This window comes from Carassius gibelio, chromosome A13 (assembly GCF_023724105.1).
Source record: "Carassius gibelio isolate Cgi1373 ecotype wild population from Czech Republic chromosome A13, carGib1.2-hapl.c, whole genome shotgun sequence".
Taxonomy (NCBI): domain Eukaryota; kingdom Metazoa; phylum Chordata; class Actinopteri; order Cypriniformes; family Cyprinidae; genus Carassius; species Carassius gibelio.
Window position 1 is genome coordinate 25789923 of NC_068383.1, and position 22691 is coordinate 25812613.

Here is a 22691-nt window from a genome sequence, read left to right on the forward strand (position 1 = left end):
TTTCGAGGCTTCGAAACTTTACCGACACCCGTCCCCACGGTGACACCTAGTGGCCAATTGCCCATGTTATCTGAAACAACTTTGACAACAAGCCATTTAAAAATAAATAAAAATATTTTGTTTTCGTTAATGTGGTGATATTTTAAAATCCTATAATAATATCCTATATAATCCTATATCATAATAATAACTAGGTTATTTTGGTCATGAAAAATGAATAAAACAAATAAATCCACAATGGTCTAATTTTTTTTTTTTTTTAAGATTTTTATTCAAAAATATTAATTGCTCTGCTGTGGAAGGGCTTAGCCTACTTCTTTTTTTACTGATAATTTCTCCAGCCTTAGAAAAAATCCTCTCACAAGGGACACTTGTTGCTGGCATGCATAGATATTTTTTAGCAAGGACATACAAATGAGGAAAAATCACAGCTCTCTCTTTCCAGTAACTTAGTGGATCATGGGTTCTTGGCAAAAATGCATCTTTTAGGTACTTTTTAACTTCTACTGTGGCATCTGCTGTGGCACTGTGTATCGCCTGGGTTTCATGGATACGACTATCAAAAAGTTCCCATAAACTGTCCTGGGTTTCTGTTGTTGATGTTGTTGTTGATGATGATGATGATGGGCCTGATGTTGACTGTGGCTCTGAATGAAAGTAAAAACAACAATTAGTTACTAAGTCTAAACTGACAGCATATATGAAGTATAAGTCACATAATTATTCAGATGACATAACTCCATAATGTCAGATGAAGAGTGAAACTGCTTACCAGGAGTTGCTGTGTTTGAACGCATCAGCGAAGCACACTCCAGTGTGATCTGCTTTTCAGCCTCCTGGGCTTTGGCAGGATTTCCAAAACCCACATTTTTGAACCTTGGGTCCAGCAGTGTAGCCAGAGCCAAGGCTCTGAATGACTCGTACCCACCACATCTTGAGTGCAGACCTTCTTGCAGGTGTGTGCCTGTTCAAAACACAAGCAAACCATATTGGTTATATTGATAAAAAATAATATGACAGTTGTGGCCAATACATTACATACAGTAGTATGGTCATTGTGGCCTACCTAATTGTGCAGTTGATTCCTGTGCTGATTGGCCTTTTTTCTGCGATAGCTTGTGCTGCAACATCCTGTAAAGTGGTATGAGCTTTGAAGCAGACACTCTCTGTTCCTCTGACAACTCTGTCGTTGCGAGTTTGAAAAGCTGCAGTAGTGACAATGATTCTTGTATAATGTTATACTCAAAACTTGTCAGCGAAGCAGTATCACTGTTTAAATTTGATAGCGCTGCACCCACTGGCTCTCGTTGCTCATACAAGCGCTGCAACATGTCGTAAGTGCTGTTCCATCTTGTGTCCACCTCCTGCATCAGTTTCAGAGCTGGTCTGCCCATCAAGCCCTGCATCTCCACAAGCTTGTCCTTTGCTTTGCAGCTGGATCTAAATAACCCCACTATCTTTCTGGCTTTCTGTTGTATTTCATTGATGAGTGGGGTTTGATCTAGGGCCTTTTTTACAATTAAATTTAAATTGTGGGCAAAACATGGGACATGCCGAAGGTTCAGTAGCTGGGCACTTAAGATCATGTTGGATGCATTATCAGTCACCATACACTGAACTTTGGTGGTTATTCCCCACTCGGCAATTAGCAAAGCTTTAGCCTCCATGAGATGCTGGGCTGTGTGTGTTTGGTAAAACCTCCTTACACCCAGTACAACAGTTGCCAGCTTTGCCTCTGGTGTTATGTAGTGGCAAGTAACACCAAGGTATCCGTCCATATTAATGGAGGACCACATGTCAGCTGTAAGGCTAACAAAATCTGCCTTTTTTAGGTCCTCCATTGTCTTCTCCTTAGAAATGTTGTACCTTTCGGTTACCATCGTTTTAAGTGCCTTACGGGATGGGAGGACATAGCTTGGATCAAGTTTGTTCACAAAAGCCATGAAACCCTCATCCTCCACGATAGTGAAGGGCTGCAAATCCTTTACCACCATGTCTACAAGAGCCTCATCCAATTCCCTCTGTCTGCCTTTTAAAAGAAAATAAAGATAAAAGATTAAAAGTACTTTCACAAAACTAAATTTAAAAAAATAAATAAAAGCTTTTTCAAGTTTGGAAAAGTTTATGCTCAGTGTGCAAAGACAGATCAAATACAATATAAAATTACAACAATTAGGAAAACCAAAATGTTGTCTTCAAGCCTATAAAAAATATCTATGTAATACAGTGACTAAGTTTGTGAGATGTTACATTTACATATTCAGAGTGAAGCTGTTTTCAACATGATTGGGAGTTTTGGAAAAGATTGACGTTACGTTGTAAGGCTGGTGGACACAAGCCTAAGTCTATTTAAAACTATGGACTTTCTAAACAGTGTTACATGAAGTACATATTATATCAAACAATGTATACCTTGTTTAGATGGCCCAGCAGTGTCAGTAGCAGGCCTAGGTACAGGGGGAATGTTACCATCCTCTGCACACTGCAAAATGGCAGGATGAGTGCTCCTCAAATGGCGCATCATGGATGATGTATTGTTGAAGTAGGCTAGCTGCCTATCACAATACATACATCTCACTTTATTTGGGGTTTCCAAATGGAAATGCTCCCACACCACAGATTTACGACATCTCTTCTGTGGAGCCTCCATTTCTATCTATTCTATTAATGTCTATATATATCTATCTATCTATGAATCTATATATTTATGAAAGTATATATATATATATATATATATATATATATATATATATATATATATATATATATATATATATATATATATATATATATATATGAATCTCTCTCTCTCTCTCTATATATATATATATATATATATATATATATTAATATATGAATCTATATATAAATTTATATATCTATGAATCTATCTATCTATATATGAATCTATCTAAATTCTATATCTCTAACTACTGTGCTATCTGTCAATATCTAACTTAGCCTATATAAATGTGTCACTATATCTATCCTAACTATCTGTCACTGTCTTTAGTTTATCAGTAAATATATTTAACTTAAATGTAACCTAAATATAACTAACTAAATCGCACTATAAATGTCAATAAATCGTAAACGCTATCTCAAAATCTTTCTCCTCTCAAAAAAACCCACGAGGTGAAGGTGCATTAACTCCTCTTTTATGCTGTGTTCACACCAAACGCGAATAGAGCGTCAAATTCGCGTCTACCGCGTCTAGTTTGCCGCTTGACCATTTTAAGATCATTCGCTTCATTCGCGCGTGGAATTAACTTCACAACAGACGCGAATTCGCGTCATGGGGGGGCTTCTGCCAGCTGAGTCCACGGAGCATTTTCAACCGCCATTTTTATTCGGATAATTTTCAAAATATTACTGTTACTGTGTCATGAAATGTAGTTTTAAAAGTATTTCAGGCGAGAATGTAGTTGTTTTATAATGACAGCGTCTATTTAAAAAAATGTGTTTCGCCGATCTCGGAGATGAGCTCCATGCGACCAGCGGGAGCTCCGTCATCATGTATCCGCCGAGAGCAGCCTCGGCTCGGCTAGACCTTCTGACATTTGCCGCTGGCTCTGATGTCTCTTTAGTGGTTCAAGATAAAATATAATTCGTTTGGGGTAAAATGAAACGTTTCTTATCAATTGGCCTTTATTCAATTTATCTATTAATATGTTTTTTTTATATAGATATATGTCCTTTTTATTCCTGTCTCTATAGAAATATGAACTTTTGTCATATAGCTCCGGTTGACTGCTCACTGACAACATCTGTCGTTCCTCCTTGTTGAATGAGTGGCGAAGGGTATTCCTGCACAACCCGAGGCTGCAGGAACATAATGTTGAATGAGTGACTCCTAGCAGGCTCCTGATTGGTTAACGCGGCGCGAATTGACGCCAAAGTTGAAATTTTTCAACTCGGGCGGCAGACGCGAATTCGCGTCAAACGCTAAATGCACAAAAAGCACCTTCGCGCGAAACGCCCTATTCGCGCGTCAATTCGCGTCATTCGCGCGAACTAGACGCGCGAATGAGGCGAATTCGCGTCTTCCGCGCCGCGAGACCTCCAGACGCGCGTAAACGCGCCTTTGCATTGACTTAACATTGAAATCATTCTCGCTAGACGCTCTATTCGCGTTTGGTGTGAACACAGCATTAAACTTTGTGGCAGTTGAGACAGATTGTGCAATGTGTGTTACTACATTAACATTAGAATTGTAAACCAAAAAAAAATCAACAAGTGCGATAAGTGTGAGCGTTCACAATTTAATATGAAAATTCATAATTTTCCAAACCTAACTAAATAATTGCATTTTTATTTTTTTACTGCACGTAGATCCCAAACCTCTGAAATCAGTTGATAAATTTGAACGTTGTGTTTTTATCCATAAAAAAAATAATAATAATATAGCTCCCCTGTTGACTTCCATGTATTTTAAGGCAGTCTTGCCCTCACAAACATGGCGGATGCGTTGACATATCGCAGCAACGGCTCAAAGCAGCCAATGAGGCGTCTAGGTATTTATGTCTATGATCAAAAGCATCATGCTGCAATGCAACTCAAATTAACATTAGAGGAAATATATAATATTAGTATATATTACAGCAAAAAGACACTTTTCAATAAAACAATTAATGTAAATTAAGTAAAGTAAACGCCAATTGGCCAGCTAAGATAAAAAAAAAAATATTTTGTACAATAAAACACTTGATTAAAAAAATAACACAATAGATTTACATTTAATCGTTAACAGACACTATTCTCCAAAGTGACTTACAAATAAGGAGAACAATAGAAGATATCAGATCAACAACAGGGCAAATAATAATATCTAGTTTTTCCCAAATGTTTAATACCTTTTGCTATTTGCATTGATATTATTATATTAATTGACATTAACTTCACTTCTGCAGATAACATGAATCTTATAGACATTTAATCATTACTTGTAGAGTTTGATTAATATCCATCAGTGATCAGAGTTCAACTAACAAGAAACCTGATGAACGATGAAAGCAGGCAGATCCAGAGCTGCAGGAGTAATGATTACTGACTACTGAAGGGTAAGATCCTCAGAGAGGAAGTACACCAGAAGACTGGGAAGAGTGTGTGAGTGAAGGAGGCTGTGAATGTGTGTAGATGTGTGTTAGTTACAGGATCAGAGAATGACACTCTTCCTCTGTCATAGTCCAGATTCACTCTCACACGCTCAAGATGCTGTTCAACACGGAAACCAGACAATACAGGCAGTCTCTTTTCATAATAATACACACACCAGACATCAGTGTTAAAGAAACCACTTCCCTTCCTCTGGTTTGATGCTGTAGTGACTCCAACAATCCAAAATGGACACTCTTTAACCTCCACATCCCAGCAGTGTGTTCCTGAGTTAAACACCTCTGAACCCAGAACACAAGGAAACTCATCAAATCTCTCAGGATTATCAGGAAGAGGTTTTTTGTTCTCGCTCCGTCTCACAATGGTCAGATCATCAGACAGAACGAGACGTGGATGAGCCGTGTTTGGATCCAGAATCACAGGAGCTGATGAGACACAATCAACAGATGCTGCTGTTACTCTGATGTTCATGATGTTCTTATACACACTGCCTGGCTTTGGTTGACTTGGTTTAATTCAGAAAAGAGCAGTGGGGTGTAGTGTTTTTATGTTCTCTAAAATCTTTGTTCTGCTGTTAAGTAAACCGTTATATTAGCAGAAGCTCATCTCTGGGTGACGTGTGACAGCAGCACGAGTTTCTCCTCCATCACTTCAGTCTCTGGACGATCCCAGCAACCACTAACTAACTAAATTCAGCTGATTGGACAATGAAAAAAACACAAATGACGTCGAGCGCTTTTTCTGCTCAGAGTTTTGACCTCCCTTATGAAAAATAACCATGGTTTTATTATAGTAAAACTGTAGTAACCCATGGTTTTTTGGCGTATTGACTACCATTTGTAAAACCACAGATTTACTACAAATACCATGGTTAAACTATGGTTAATATAGCAAAACCATGGTTAATTTGTGGTTACCATGGTTTAACTACAGTAACCATGTTTTTTTGGTTTTATTTGTAGTAAAACCATGGTTAATTTTCGTAAGGGCTTTGATGCTCAGAGCACACTCAATACAAGTAAAAAACAATAAAAAAAATGTGCCTCTCACTGGGAAAACATGTTCTGTCTGATCCTAAGAGTGAACCACACACAGATGATTATGACAATCCTCCCGTTGATCAGACATTTCCTCTGATCGCTGTCAGTCTGTGTGAAGTTACAGTCAGAAACAGTGAGGGAGATACTGAATAGAGATTCATTTGATTAACACTGTCATCTATATTAAATTATTGTGAGAAGCTGCTTTTAACATAAAACCTTTCCTTTGAACAGCACTTTACACAGTGCTTTTATATTCAAATGAGATTCTCAATATAATAATGCAGAATAAATGATGTTCATATCCATATAATGTTCCTCAGCGTTTCTCTTGTATGGATCACAAAGATTTTTACTGAATGTTTCCTATTTATTAAATTAATAAATACAAAGTAGGTATTATTCCACAATAATGCAGATAAATAATAATAATCTTGCTATATAATAAAACTATAAATATTTTTAAGCTTAAATAATGTAAATAATTATTAGATGAAAACCTTACAATTAAAATTAAATGTAATGTAATTTTGACAGCTGATTAAAATAAATTAACTTGAAGTATTAAAATTACTAAAACTTAAATACAATTATAATTATACATTAAATATGAAGTTCAATATTTTTATTAAATTTTTAAGTAATAAAAATGACAAAAACATATAAATTATTTAACCTAAAATATATAAATAAAACCTAACTGAAAATATAAATAGAATATTTAAGTAGAATATAAACATCAGTCATCATATGGGAAATAGAAACTGCTGAAATCACTTCTGTGTCTTTCATGAGACTGAAAACAGAAAGTCAAGCTCATGCTGGGATTGATTATTTCTAGAAGGAAGCTGCTGATTTTGGTGCAGTAGATCATCTGGTTATTGATTCATAATGCTGAAATCTGTCAGTATGGTATCTTTCCAGTGTGTGTGTGTGTGTGTGTGTGTGTGTGTGTGTGTGTTTGTTTGCGTTTGTGAGCTCAGATCTTCTCACTGTTCTGGACGATGTCCTGCATCTTCTTCCAGACTCTGAAGGGCAGGTTGCCCAAGTAACGCGACACATGAATCAAAGCTCCAGAAGGTGTCTGTGGATCCGGCTGTGATGAGATCTGGACTCTGGAAGAACATTCAGGATCAGAACTGAAGTATTTCTGGATCAGAAGCAGAGAGAGAGAAGATCACTCACCTTTCCATCGAGACTGGAAACTCCTGCAGAACAAACACACCATTGATCATCAAGAACTCAATCAATCATCAATCATCAATCAATGGATGATCTGAAATCAGACCTTCAGAAAGCAGACGTCACTGGCGTTCATCATCTGCTCCGTGTCTCTGATTGAGTGTGAAAGAGCTGAGATGTGTCTGTTCATCTCCTCCAGCTTCTCCTTCATCATCTGCTTCTGCTCCTCTTCCTCTCTCAGTGCAGTGATTGTAGCTTCTTCTTCATCTCTGAGAAACTGATGAAGCTTCTCAAACTGCTGTTTAATCTGACGCTCTGTGTGCTCAGCTTGAGACTGAAATCACATCACATTCACTTCAATCGTCTCCATCAACACACATCAACACAATCACATCATACAGATCTGAAAGAGACTCAGATACAGACATATAACAGATCCAGAAGAAGATTGACGCTCCTCATTTACACAAATAATCAACTGAGGTCCATTAGTGATCATACAGCTGTACTGAGAATGACTCTGTTTCCTCACCTTGATGTGTTCAACTGTTTTCTCAAACTCTTCTTTCATTTCTTCATTGTGTTTCAGTTTCTCTTGTAATGATTTCAGTGCTGTAATGAGCTCCTCCTAGAATTTAACAAAAACACATAAAAACCAGATTACAGTGAAGAGAAGAAGAGAAGATGAGACAGTGGTTAAATCATATAATGCTGTGGAAAACGATTCCTGAAAATTACATTCAAAATTAATTCAGAAATTAAAATCTAGCATAAAAACCTGAACAAACACAAAGTACAGTTTATAAATGACAATGATATTTACTGATGCAAAAAAGTTATTCAATACAAACTGGGTCTGTGTGAAAATGTATCTGCCCCCGTAGTTATTAAAGGGTTAGTTCATCGAAAAATCATAATTGTGTCATTAATAACTCACCCTCATGTTGTTTCAAACCAGTAAAACCTCCGTTCTTCTTCAGAACACAGTTTAAGATATTTTAGATTTAGTCCGAGAGCTCTCAGTCCCTCCATTGAAGCTGTGTGTACGGTCTACTGTCCATGTCCAGAAAGGTAAGAAAAACATCATCAAAGTAGTCCATGTGACATCAGAGGGTCAGTTAGAATTTATTGAAGCAGCGAAAATACATTTTGGTCCAAAAATAGCAAAAACTACAACTTTATCATAGAGACTAAAAGAAATGGACACAGCGACCCCGTTGGAACTCAATTGAGACAAATGAAGCCCAGTTTTAGCGTTTTTTAGCACTTCTGTTTCTGACGCGCAGACTCAAACTAAGCTTGAAGACGTCAGCAACCTGTCTGACAGATGTAAATCTTCTAGTAGCTGTGCGTGCAAACTGCCATCGTTAATCTTGCAGAGACGGCGAGCTTGAGCGGGGAGTTCTTTGGCGTGAGTGAGCAGGAGTAAGTATTCTGATTAATTATTTTGTACAGTATTTTAAAATGTAACGCCAGTACGCCATATTAAGTTAATTGCCTGCGAGCTTCTCCTCCTGTCTGTACGGTAATGCGACAGAGAGACGAGTGGTTATGACGCAATCGTTAGCCTATTTTTACAAAAACTGTTTATACGGGGCCATAATGTAACATAGAAGGTAATGGAGCCCTTTATACATTGTCATGTATCTTTAGAAATAACCTCAGATGTAAAGTTATTCGCTGTCAAAGTGACGCCAAAATGAATGGGAGGTCAATGGGAGGCTAACGCAAGTGAAGTTCTGCTACAAGATTGCAGCACCCGGCCGACTTCAACTTCCGGTCGACTTCCTTGCCGCCTGGACTTTATTCAGCATTGTCTTCTCTTCAGTGTCTGTGTGAGAGAGAGTTCAAAACAAAGCAGTCTGGATATCCGGTTCACGAACAGATCATTCAGTTCACCAATTTAGACTGAATCGTTTTAAACGGTTCGCATCTCTAATACGCATTAATCCACAAATGACTTAAGCTGTTAACTTTTTTAACGTGACTGACACTCCCTCTGAGTTCAAATAAACCAATATCCCGGAGTAATTCATTGACTCAAACAGTACACTGACTGAACTGCTGTGAAGAGAGAACTGAAGATGAAAACCGAGCCGAGACAGATAACAAAATATTGACTCAGAACCGGTTGCATCGGTTTTCGGATCACCAGTAGTTCTTTCAGACAGTTCAATTCAATAAACCGGTTGAAGAAAACGGGTCACCGGTTCTTTTGCGCTCGACGTAATTTGCGATGATTGCCCTTGATTCAAGCCTTCGGTTTACCCACGCACATAACACTAGCACAGAATCAGTTCAGAATCAATCACCAAAAGAATCAGTTCGGTTCAGACGCTCTGTGTGTCGGTCTGCTTCACACTGAATCACACATGTGCAGTATCATCAGCTCCTCGGTTCACGAATCGGACGCGTCTGACAGAAACGGTTCTTTACTCGTGAACGAGTCATTATCTTGCTCGGCTCGGTGTTCATCTTCAGTTCTCTCTTCACATCAGTTCAGTCAGTGTACTGTTTGAGTCAATGAATTACTCCGGGATATTGGTTTGTTTTAACTCAGAGGGAGTGTCAGCCACATTAAACAAGTTAACAGCTTAAGTCATTGCGTATTGGAGACGCGAACTGTTTAAAATGATTCAGTTCAATTTGGTGAACTGGTTCAAGAAGAACCAGTTACATTGAATGATTTGTTAGCGAACCGGATATCACAAACTACTTTGTTTTGAACTTTCTCACAACAGACTCGGAAGAGAAGACAATGCTGAATAAAGTCGACGTTTTTGTTATTTTTGGACCAAAATGTATTTTCGATGCTTCAAAATATTCTAACTGACCCTCTGATGTCACATGAACTACTTTGATGATGTTTTTCTTATCTTTCTGGACATGGACAGTAGACCGTACACACAGCTTCAATGGAGGGACTGAGAGCTCTCGGACTAAATCTAAAATATGTTAAACTGTGTTCAGAAGATAAAAGGAGGTCTTACATGTTTGAAACAACATGAGGGTAAGTTATTAATTACATAATTACATTAATTAATTACATAAAAAGGGTTCGTTCGATGAACTAACCCTTTAATTTCCCAATCTGTGAAACTCCATTGATAATAGGGTTCAGCTGGACTAAACACAATCATCCTGATCAATCAAATCAACACTTAAACAGGACTTTGCAACAGCATGAAGTTAAAAAACTAATTTCTCTTACCTTATAAGATGAAACCGCTTCACTGATGGGCCTGAATTTATGACTGTCATGTTGTTGTGAGTCTCTGCACACTACACACACCGGCTGTTTGTCCTCCAGACAGAAGAGTTTGAGTTTCTCACTGTGTAAACTGCAGATCTCCTCAGATCCTGATGAACACTGCTCCTTTCTCTCCTTCAGAAATGACTCGCACAAGTTTTTTAACACAAGGTTACATGGAGGATCTCTTTTTGAGGATCTTCTCCTGCAGACAGGACACTCCTTGGTTTGTTTCCTTGGTTCTCCAGAACTGTTGAAGACACTCTTTACAGAAACTGTGACTACATGATAGAAGAACAGGAGCCTTGAAGATTTCACAGCAAACAGGACAAGAGAGCTCTTCTGCTGATACATTTAGAGACGCCATGTTCACTGTTTGAGCTCCAGAGATCTAAACTACTTTCACTTTCACCACAATGGTTTGAAAAATAAATCACCAAGAGAATCTCAAAGATCTGCTGTCTATTCAGAAACAAATGACTCAGAAATCCTTCTTTAAAGTGTTTCTCTTCGTTCCTTCACTGGTTGTTGATTCTTTATTGCTTTTGTCAGTAAGAGTAAGTTTGACAGAAAAGAGAAATAACATGTCAGTCTCTTCCTGGTAAGAGCTGTGAGAGGGAGGAGCTTATGATCATGTGAGTGTCCTGTTGGTGTCGCTGTTGGACAGTGTTTTCTCAACTTAGTGTTGGCTTTCTGTAGCTAATCATAGCTCCATGTAGCTGTTTTTATTTTATATTTTTTCTCTATAATCTTTCTTACTATCACTGTCTGTTTGTTTGTTTTTTAAATTGTAAAATATAACTTAATTCACACCATATTTCTGATATTACCGATCAATCTTATCAGATTAACTTTGATCGTTCACTCTTCCGTGACTGCATTACACCTGCAAAGCGTTAGCACTCGTTAGCTTGTCATTAGCGTTTTCTTTTCTCCTCTCCTCTCCTCTCTCACGCTGCAGTTTTCCACAAGTTCATCAAACTACCGCAGTAAGAATATTTCATCAAGCACGGTGAGTAATGCGATGCGAAAAAAATAAAAGTAATCAAATTCGATAGGGGGACCCGGCTGTCAATCAAACTCTTCCAGCAACGCGGGCGGGCCCCTGATTGGTCCGGGCACGTAAGCAACCGCTTACCCTGCTTACCGATAGTTACGCCTGTGCCTCCTGGGGCGGCGCCACTCTTCTGTCTAGAAATATGGCACATAATCTTAGTGTTTATACTTGACTAACTGGGGCCCAGGTCAGGAAGCAGACAGACTGGCTAAACCGACCGTCTGCTAGCTGCCTCCCGTCACAGAGGTCAGTTAATTCTCAGCACATAGAGACTCTTTCACCTAGATATCACACTATAGAGACTGTGTCTGTTCCCCGAACTAGAAAATACAAAAAACGTCCAAACCAAGTTAAGATTAACAATTTAATTGAGGTTCAACAAATAAAAAACAGATGCAATATGGATAAACAAATGATAAAGATTGGCTTATTGAATATCAGATCCCTTTCTACGAAAACACTTTTTGTAAATAATATGATAACTGATCATAATATAGATGTGCTCTGCTTGACAGAAACCTGGCTAAAACCTGATGAATACATTATTTTAAATGAGTCCACCCCCCAAGATTATTGTTATAAACACGAGCCGCGTCTAAAAGGCAAAGGGGGAGGAGTTAACTTAGCAATTGCTTCAATTTATAACAACGTTCTCAGGATTTCTCAGAGGGCAGGCTTCAAGTATAACTCGTTTGAAGTAATGGTGCTTCATATAACATTATCCAGAGAAACAAATGTTAATGATAAATCCCCTGTTATGTTTGTACTGGCTACTGTATACAGGCCACCAGGGCACCATACAGACTTTATTAAAGAGTTTGGTGATTTTACATCCGAGTTAGTTCTGGCTGCAGATAAAGTCTTAATAGTTGGTGATTTTAATATCCATGTCGATAATGAAAAAGATGCATTGGGATCAGCATTTATAGACATTCTGAACTCTATTGGTGTTAGACAACATGTTTCAGGACCTACTCATTGTCGAAATCATACTCTAGATTTAATACTGTCACATGGAATTGATGTTGATAGTGTTGAAATTATTCAGCCAAGTGATGATATCTCAGATCATTATTTATTTCTGTGTAAACTTCATATAGCCAAAATTGTAAATTCTACTTCTTGTTACAAGTATCGAAGAACCATCACTTCTACCACAAAAGACAGCTTTTTAAGTTATCTTCCTGATGTATCCGAATTCCTTAGCATATCCAAAACCTCAGAACAACTTGATGATGTAACAGAAACTATGGACTCTCTCTTTTCTAGCACTTTAAATACAGTTGCTCCTTTACGCTTAAGAAAGGTTAAGGAAAACAGTTTGACACCATGGTATAATGAGCATACTCGCACCCTAAAGAGAGCAGCCCGAAAAATGGAGCGCAGCTGGAGGAAAGGTATTTCGTATTGCTTGGCGGGAAAGTAGCATATCCTACAGAAAAGCATTAAAAACTGCTAGATCTGATTACTTTTCTTCTCTTTTAGAAGAAAACAAACATAACCCCAGGTATTTATTCAATACAGTGGCCAAATTAACGAAAAATAAAGCCTCAACAAGTGTTGACATTTCCCAACACCACAGCAGTAATGTCTTTATGAACTACTTTACTTCTAAAATCGATACTATTAGAGATAAAATTGCAACCATTCAGCCGTCAGCTACAGTATCACATCAGACAGTGCACTATAGACCCCCTGAGGAACAGTTCCACTCATTCTCTACTATAGGAGAGGAAGCATTGTATAAACTTGTTAAATCATCTAAACCAACATGTATGTTAGACCCTATACCATCTAAGCTCTTAAAAGAGGTGCTTCCAGAAGTCATAGGTCCTCTTCTGAATATTATTAATTCCTCATTGTCATTTGGATATGTCCCCAAAACCTTCAAACTGGCTGTTATTAAGCCTCTCATAAAAAAGCCACAACTTGACCCCAGAGAACTAGTTAATTATAGACCAATCTCGAATCTCCCTTTTCTGTCCAAGATACTAGAAAAGGTGGTATCCTCACAATTATATTCCTTCTTAGAGAAAAATGGTATATGTGAGGATTTCCAGTCAGGATTTAGACCGTATCATAGTACTGAGACTGCTCTCCTTAGAGTTACAAATGATCTGCTCTTATCATCTGATCGTGGGTGTATCTCTCTATTAGTTTTATTGGATCTTAGTGCTGCGTTTGACACAATTGACCACAACATTCTTTTGCATAGACTTGAACACTTTGTTGGCATTAATGGAAGTGCATTAGCATGGTTCAAATCATACTTATATGACCGCCATCAGTTCGTAGCAGTGAATGAAGATGTATCATATCGATCACAAGTGCAGTATGGAGTACCTCAAGGCTCAGTTCTAGGGCTGCTACTCTTCACGCTTTATATGTTACCCTTGGGAGATATCATCAGGAAACATGGTGTTAGCTTTCACTGTTATGCTCATGATACTCAGCTCTATATTTCTTCGCGGCCCGGTGAAACACACCAATTTGAAAAACTAATGGAATGCATATTCGATATAAAAAATTGGATGACGAGTAATTTCTTACTGCTAAATTCAGAAAAAACAGAGATGTTAATCATAGGGCCTAAAAACTCTAACTTGTAATAACCTAGAACACTGTCTAAGACTGTAAAACTGCATTTTTCCATCTCAAAAATATATCTAAATTACGGCCTATGCTCTCAATGTCAAATGCAGAAATGTTAATCCATGCATTTATGACTTCAAGGTTAGACTATTGTAATGCTTTATTGGGTAGTTGTTCTGCACGCTTGGTAAACAAACTACAGCTAGTCCAAAATGCAGCAGCAAGAGTTCTTACTAGAACCAGGAAGTATGACCATATTAGCCCGGTCCTGTCCACACTGCACTGGCTCCCTATCAAACATCGTATAGATTTTAAAATATTGCTTATTACTTATAAAGCCCTGAATGGTTTAGCACCTCAGTATTTGAATGAGCTCCTTTTACATTATACTCCTCTACGTCTGGTACGTTCTCAAAACTCAGGCCATTTGCTAATACCTAGAATATCAAAATCAACTGCGGGCGGCAGATCCTTTTCCTATTTGGCGCCTAAACTCTGGAATAACCTACCTAACATTGTTCGGGAGGCAGACACACTCTTGCAGTTTAAATCTAGATTAAAGACCCATCTCTTTAACCTGGCATACACATAACATACTAATATGCTTTTAATATCCAAATCCGTTAAAGGATTTTTAGGCTGCATTAATTAGGTAAACTGGAACCGGAACACTTCACATAACACCGTACTTTCTACATCATTAGAAGAATGGCATCTACGCTAATATTTGTCTGTTTCTCTCTTGTTCCGAGGTCACCGTAGTCACCAGATCCAGTCTGTGTCCAGATCAGAGGGTCACTTCAGTCACCCGGATCCAGTACGTATCCAGACCAGATGGTGGATCAGTATCTAGAAAGGACCTCTACAGCCCTGAAAGACAGCGGAGACCAGGACAACTAGAGCCCCAGATACAGATCCCCTGTAAAGACCTTGTCTTAGAGGACCACCAGGACAAGACCACAGGAAACAGATGATTCTTCTGCACAATCTGACTTTGCTGCAGCCTGGAATTGAACTGCTGGTTTCGTCTGGTCAGAGGAGAACTGACCCCCAACTGAGCCTGGTTTCTCCCAAGGTTTTTTTCTCCATTCTGTCACCGATGGAGTTTCGGTTACTTGCCGCTGTCGCCTCTGGCTTGCTCAGTTGGGGTCACTTCATCTACAGCGATATCATTGACTTGATTGCAAATTAAAACAGACACTATTTCAACTGAACAGAGATGACATCACTGAATTCAATGATTAACTGCCTTTAACTATCATTCTGCATTATTGAGACACTGTTTTCCAAATGAATGTTGTTCAGTGCTTTGGCGCAATGTATTTTGTTTAAAGCACTATATAAATAAAGATGATTGATTGAAAGGTGAGTGTGTTTAAACAAGTCAAAGACCAACATCAGGTTTAGCAGGAAAACGTTAAAATATACTGTTATAAAATCTTGAGAATAACAAACCATCAAACAAAAAAACATTAAAATATACAAGTAAGGAATAACTGACTCTGGGCCACTGAATTATTAGAAAAACTTGGGGTGGTTGATGTGGCCACGATGTCAAGCAGAGTTAATAGAGGTTTCACGGACGCGTCATCAATCCGGAAGTCGGCCATGTTGGAGGCACTGAATATAAACAATGCCACTGAACGGACTCGCAAATTTGGCTGATTATTGCTGCTAAAAAATGGTGGAGTTTTGGTCTGTAATAATCGGTCGCATAGGTTAAACACATTTCGAGTTCTGTCAAAAGTTAAAGAGGAGAGCAAAAAAGTGATTAAAGAAGGCGTTTGTGGTTGAGAGAGGTACAGTTACAGCACATGTGTAAATGAAGCGTCGACTATGGCTTAAATGTTGACGTAGTTAACTACGGCTACATTCACACTGTTAGTCCAAATACGATTATCTTTGTATCCAATTGGAATCTGATCTAAAATAATGATGTCCACACTGTATAACGCAACTGTTCAGATCTGATATGTGTGTCCATGCAGCTCTTTGGCAATACGGGAATGACGTTGCTTTGATGGAGGTGTTTACATTTGCGATAGATATGTTGTTTTATTTTAATTTTACAACGTGGAAATGTGTAGCCGACGCGCTGGACTACTGCGTCTTGAGCTGCAGAACTGTAGGAGGCTGGTATGTAACGTTACAGCTTTTCTGCGCTGCGCTGGTTTCAAAAATAATAATTGTCTGCTCATCCGGCACTCTGCAACAACAAAGCCTTGTTTCGGCAGCAACTTTAAGCATGTTCCCTATAACAGAATTATTCTATAATACTATGTATTCAACAGCTGCTCAGGTCCACATTTTAAGCTTGCTGGAGCACATTAAGCAGCAGCAGGACCAGCTAGTGGCCAAGGTCCATCACCTGAGCAGCAGGGTGCTCAAGAGCCAGAGTGTCCTGAATGCATTCATCTGCCCACTGAACCACTGGAAGCGGTGGATGAGCTTTTTGTAAAAATTCATTTTTTACACATGTGCATGTGGTTGATGAGCTGATGCTGTAATTGTACCTCTCCAAACCACAAACGCCTTCTTTCATCACTTTTTTTGCTCTCTTCTCTTTAACTTTTGACAGAACTCTAAATGTTTTTAACCGATGCGACCGATTAGTACAGACCAAAACTCAACATTTTTTTTAGCAGCAATAATCAGGCAAATTTGCGAGTCCATTCAGTGGCATTATTTACGTTCTGTGCCTCCAAAATGGCCGACTTCTGGATTGATGACGCGTCGTGAAAACCCTGTATATGGAGTCAAAATAATGGCATATATATATATATATATATATATATATATATATATATAATTATTCTACAATAATTATTCTCTGCAAGACTCTGCTAATCTTGTCTTTCCCTTTGCCCACAGAGAGCAGTGTGTGACTGCCAGCCCCAATGTCCACGGGAGAGCACGGACCCACACTGCACCAGCGCACCCACAGCCAAGCACTGAGCACCAAACCGCCTCACAGCAACGCCTTCCACATCCCCTTTCTGTTAATAAAATCCACCCTTCGGGGAACTTACCTTCATCCTCGAGTCGTGTCCTACTTCACCCAGCCACTATATATATATATATGGCATTATTTTGACACCATAAGTTACACCGTTAAACCTTGGGTGTGCATTATTTTCCTAATAATACAATGGCCCGGAGTCAATTATTCCGCTTATACTACGGTTGCTACACTTCAAGGCATTAATCAGATTATATATTTCAAGGCATTTGTCCATTTTTTTGTACTTAAACCCCTATTGTGAGTAAGATTAATTTATTCTGCATCTTTAACGCCTACGATGCTTATTCCAGAACGTCATCTTAGACCTACTGAGGCTTGAGCCATTGATAGCAGACTAATGCAGATATTAATGAAGTTATTAGACAGACAGAGAGAGAGAGCGAGAGAGAGTATATTACTTCTCTGAGTTTATGTCTCTCAAAATTGTTTTTTGGCAGCAGCGTCTCTACTAACAGTGAACAGTTCATTATCTTCACAAACAGCGCCGTTGTTACCTCGCTTGTGAGAAATATCATGTAGCTTTTAAAATGAGGTCACCAGAGTAGAGATAACAGCGTTAGCACATGTATGTTTCTTAACATAATTATGTGGCAAAACATGGAATTGATCTGTTGTTTTTATCATATTGTTTACTAATTGTATTTGTCTGTCCAGCATTGTTGTGTGTTTTGGTTATTGTGCTGTTGTAAGATCTTTGTAATCAGGGGCGTAGATTTCGTCAGTTGGGGGGACAATAAACATAGCTATATAGCAATAAAAGCCGTAGTAGGGGAGACCGGGTATAGTTGTAACCCGGGGAAAGTTGTAACACTACAAATTCCACGAACCAGGGATAAGATAGGAGTCATGTGACAGTGTCAGTTTCCTCAGGCTTCCTTTACAATCCCACATGGAGGTTTTCCCATCTGTGTTGCTATCTCTCCTGAAGCTACAGCAGAAAATCCAATCACACACACACATTTACTTTCTTGCCTCAGAATTAGATTTTCTGCTGTAGCTTCAGGAGAGATAGCAACACAGATGGGAAAACCTCCATGTGGGATTGTAAATAATATTTTGTTTAGTACTTACATTTACATTACATTTACATTTATTCATTTAGCAGACGCTTTTATCCAAAGCGACTTACAGATGAAGACAGTGGAAGCAATCAAAAACAACAAAAGAGCAATGATATATAAGTGATATAACAAGCCTCAGTTAGCTTAACACAGTACACGTAGCATGGGATTTTAAATAAAATAATAAATAAAAAGAAAAACAGATAGAATAAAAAAAATAAAAGAATAGAGCAAGCTAGTTAGAGGTCTTTACACAAACACACACACACATACAGTACATATACAATTGCATAATAAATGAAAAGAAAATAGAATATAAAAAGATTAGAAAGGTAGTTAGATTTTTTAAAGAATAGAATTAGAATAGTGAGTGTTAAAGCTAGAGGGTCAAATAAAGATGGAAGAGATGTGTTTTAAGCCGATTCTTGAAGATGGCTAAGGAATATTTAATTTAAAAGTCCATAAAAGTGACTTTGTGTTTCTTTGGGATGGCACAATCAAGCGACGTTCACTTGCAGAACGCAAGCTTCTAGAGGCACATATGTCTGAAGTAACAAATTTAGGTAAATGGGTGCAGAGCCAGTGGTAGTTTTGTAGACAAACATCAATGCCTTGAATTTTATGCGAGCAGCTATTGGTAGCCAGTGTAAATTGATAAACAGAGGTGTGACGTGTATTCTTTTTGGCTCATTAAAAATTTATCTTGCTGCCGCGTTCTGGATTAATTGTAAAGGTTTGATAGAACTGGCTGGAAGACCTGCCAAGAGGGCATTGCAATAGTCCAGCCTGGACAGAACAAGATCTTGAACAAGGAGTTGTGCAGCATGTTCCCAAAGAAAGGTCTTGATCTTCTTGATGTTGAATAAAGCAAATCTGCAGGATTGGACAGTTTTAGCAATGTTGTCTGAGAAAGTCAGCTGATCATCAATCATAACTCCAAGGCTTCTAGCTGTTTTTGAAGGAGTTATGGTTGATGTGCCTAACTTGATGGTAAAATTGTGATGAAACGATGGGTTTGCTGGAATCACAAGCAGTTCTGTCTTGGCAAGGTTGAGTTGAAGGTGATGGTCCATCATCCAGGAAGAAATGTCAGTTAGACAAGCTGAGATGCGAATAGCTACCGTCGGATCATCAGGATGGAATGAGAGGTAGAGTTGACTGTCATCAGCATAGCAGTGGTATGAAAAGCCATGTTTCCCCATCGAGGGAGAGACGATGCGTCGATAACGCTTTGGGAACGCATTCTGCGTGAGTGCGTCTGAAGCATCCATGTCAACTAGTCCAATGGCGAGAGTGAGCGTCAGGAGTGACGTCACGACCAGGAATTGATAAAAACCCCAACCGGAGCAACCGGTGTTAGCTTTCTGTGCCTCAGCAAGCGATCTGTGTCAAACCTATCTGTCATATTAACTATTGTCTTGTGCAAAGTTTATATACAATGGCTAAGCAACTATTCTGCAAATTAGTAAAAGCAAATTAGACGAGCGTTTTCTGTCTTCTAAAACATCGCCTACATCACGGGGTCTCCCTTTTTTCCCTGATCTTCACAGTGAGCTGTCTAGATCGTGGAATAAGCCATATTCATCACGTCTTTTCAGCCCTCAAGTGCGCATTTATTCTGATATAAGAGGGCTGAAAGAAAATGGTTATGAAGCGATGCCCGGGCGGAGCAGACGCTCGCGAGCTATCTTTCCCCTGGTTCAGCGTCATCTATTAAGAACCCGACTTTGCCCACGAAGCCTTTAAAGATCACATCTAATTTAGTGGGTAAAGCTTACACAGCAGCAGGTCAGGCTCGATGGCTTTGCTTCTGGCTTATCAGGCTGAGCTGCTGGGGGAGTTAGATAACAGTGAGGGAGTCAGCCGTGACGAAATTCGCGAACTTCGTCGGGCTACGGATTTATCTCTCAGGGCGACTAAAGAAACAGCACGTGCTATTGGTAGATCTATGGCTGCTTTGGTTTCTACAGAAAGACACCTTTGGCTTAATCTTTCAGATATTAAAGATAAAGATAGATCTTTTCTTTTAGATGCTCCCATTTCTCATGAAGGACTGTTTGGTGATGCTGTGAATGAAGTGGTTGAAAAATTTCAAGAAAATAAAAAGCAATCTGAAGCTTTTAAAAGTTTTCTCCCTCGCCGATCTAATCCTGATGCTGCTGGGCGTGCAAGGCAGCCCCAGCCATCATGCTCCTCGTATCGTGTTTTTCAAAAAGAGAGTGTTGCGTCTCGCGCTCCTCCTCAAAAATCACGGGGACCGAGCCAGCACTCACAGCCAAAGCAATCTAAGCAGAAGCCGGATCTGAGGACCGTTCTTCTCGCTAAGAAAGCTTCGGCTCAGAAGAAAAGGTCCTGACGCCAAATGGGTCAGACCTGTGAGGGCAGCCCCAATCGAGTGGTGCCCGTCCGGTCTCGGTGCTCTCACGGGGCTGTCCTGCCAACCCCGCCACCCTTGGTGCCTCCAGCGGGTCTCTGGCGCTGTGTCTCCCAGATGCTCCGTCGGGCTCGCTCCCTCTGAGGGGGGTCCAAGAGCAGTTAACTCGGGTGGTTCCTGCGCTTCGGCTTCAGGTCCCCGAACTAGCTGTTCAAATTACACCAGAGGCCAGCCTTGAGAGGCTGGTTCCCTTAGTACAATGTCTGACAGAATGGAAAAGTCTGCCGAATATATCTCAATGGGTCCTGCAGATAGTAGAGAAGGGTTACAGAATCCAGTTTGGTTCTCGTCCCCCACGCTACAACGGGGTGTTGCTCACAGTAGTGCATCCCGAGCAGGCTCTGGTCATGGAGCAAGAAGTGAAATCTCTTTTAGCGAAAAATGCTATAGAGCAGGTGTATCCTCCCGACAGGGCATCGGGTTTTTACAGCCGTTATTTCATTGTTCCAAAAAAGGATGGAGGGCTGCGTCCCATTTTAGATCTTCGTCTGTTGAATCGTACAGTTCAGAAATTAAAATTCAAGATGCTGACACTCAAACAGATCGTGACTCAAATCAGATCCGAGGACTGGTTCGTCACAATAGACCTAAAAGATGCGTACTTCCATATCTCCATCCTCCCTCAGCACAGGAAGTTCCTAAGGTTTTCTTTCGGGGGCAAAGAATACCAGTATCGGGTACTTCCCTTCGGTCTAGCTCTCTCACCCCGAACATTCACGAAATGCGTAGATGCAGCTCTGGCCCTGCTCAGGCTGCGGGGCATACGTATTCTGAATTACCTGGACGACTGGTTGATTTTAGCGGAATCAGAACAGTTGGCGGTTCGGCATCGAGATGTCGTCCTCGCTCATATGCAAAAGTTGGGTTTGAGGCTCAATACCAAGAAAAGTGTGCTATCTCCATTACAGAGGACCACTTTTCTTGGGGTGGTATGGGATTCGGTCACGATGCGAGCCGCTCTTTCGCCCGCTCGTGTAGCCAACATTCTCACAGCCACTTCAGAGCTAAAGCTAGGCCAGTCACGCACTGTAAAACAGTTCGAGAGATTGTTGGGTCTCATAGCAGCAGCGTCCAATGTGATCCCCTTTGGCCTGCTGGGCATGAGACCTTTACAGTGGTGGCTCAGGACCAGAGGGTTCTCCCCGAGGGGAAACCCACTTCGTACGATCAAGATCACGCGGCGGTGTCTCCTGTCCCAGGGTCCGGTATTGGGAGCTCTTTGTCATCGGGTTACCATCTTGACAGATGCTTCCCTTACCATCTGGGGAGCGGTAATGGAAGGCCGCTCAGCTCAGGGTCTGTGGGAGAGCCATCATCACTCTTGGCACATCAACTGCCTGGAGATGATGGCTGTCTTCAAAGCTTTGAGGCACTTCCTGCCAGACCTGAGGGACCATCATGTACAGACAATACATCGGTGGTCTCTTACATCAACCGTCAGGGGGGTCTGCGCTCGCGCCCACTCTGCAAATTAGCGCACCAGATCCTCCTGTGGTCACTGGGGAAATTACGCTCTCTGAGGGTTATGTATATACGAGGGACTCAGAATATTGGAGCAGACACCCTGTCGAGGCAGGTGCTGAGTCCAGGGGAATGGAGGCTTCACCCCGAGGTGGTGGAGCTCATATGGGAATGTTATGGCCAAGCAGAAGTGGATCTGTTTGCGTCTCAGTACATGACGCACTGTCCACTATGGTTCTCCCTTACTCATCCAGCCCCCCCTGGGGTTGGACGCTATGGTACAGACGTGGCCGAGGCTACGTCTGTATGCCTTTCCCCCTGTTGCTCTGCTCCCAGGAGTTCTGGAGAGAGTCCGCCAGGACGGAGTAAGTCTACTTCTCGTAGCTCCACACTAGCCGATTCGAATCTGGTTTGCGGACCTGATTCATCTCCTCGACGGTTCTCCCTTGCAGATCCCGATCAGGAAAGACCTGCTAT

The 22691-nt window shown here is 40.2% G+C and overlaps 1 protein-coding gene and 1 pseudogene across 1 annotated transcript; both read right to left on the reverse strand.

Annotated features, from left to right (window-relative positions):
• Nucleotides 1-56: 56 nt before the first annotated feature.
• Nucleotides 57-2638, reverse strand: LOC128026528 (zinc finger BED domain-containing protein 4-like). Its single transcript, XM_052613781.1, has 4 exons — nucleotides 2413-2638; nucleotides 1067-2029; nucleotides 773-964; nucleotides 57-647 (listed from the first exon to the last, which is right to left on the reverse strand). Exons 1-4 carry the CDS (start codon nucleotides 2567-2569, stop codon nucleotides 205-207), a joined length of 1755 nt encoding a protein of 584 aa, XP_052469741.1. The 5' UTR covers nucleotides 2570-2638; the 3' UTR covers nucleotides 57-204.
• Nucleotides 2639-4198: 1560 nt separating this feature from the next.
• On the reverse strand, nucleotides 4199-10954 carry LOC128026531 (nuclear factor 7, brain-like; annotated as a pseudogene).
• Between the last annotated feature and the right edge of the window lie 11737 nt (nucleotides 10955-22691).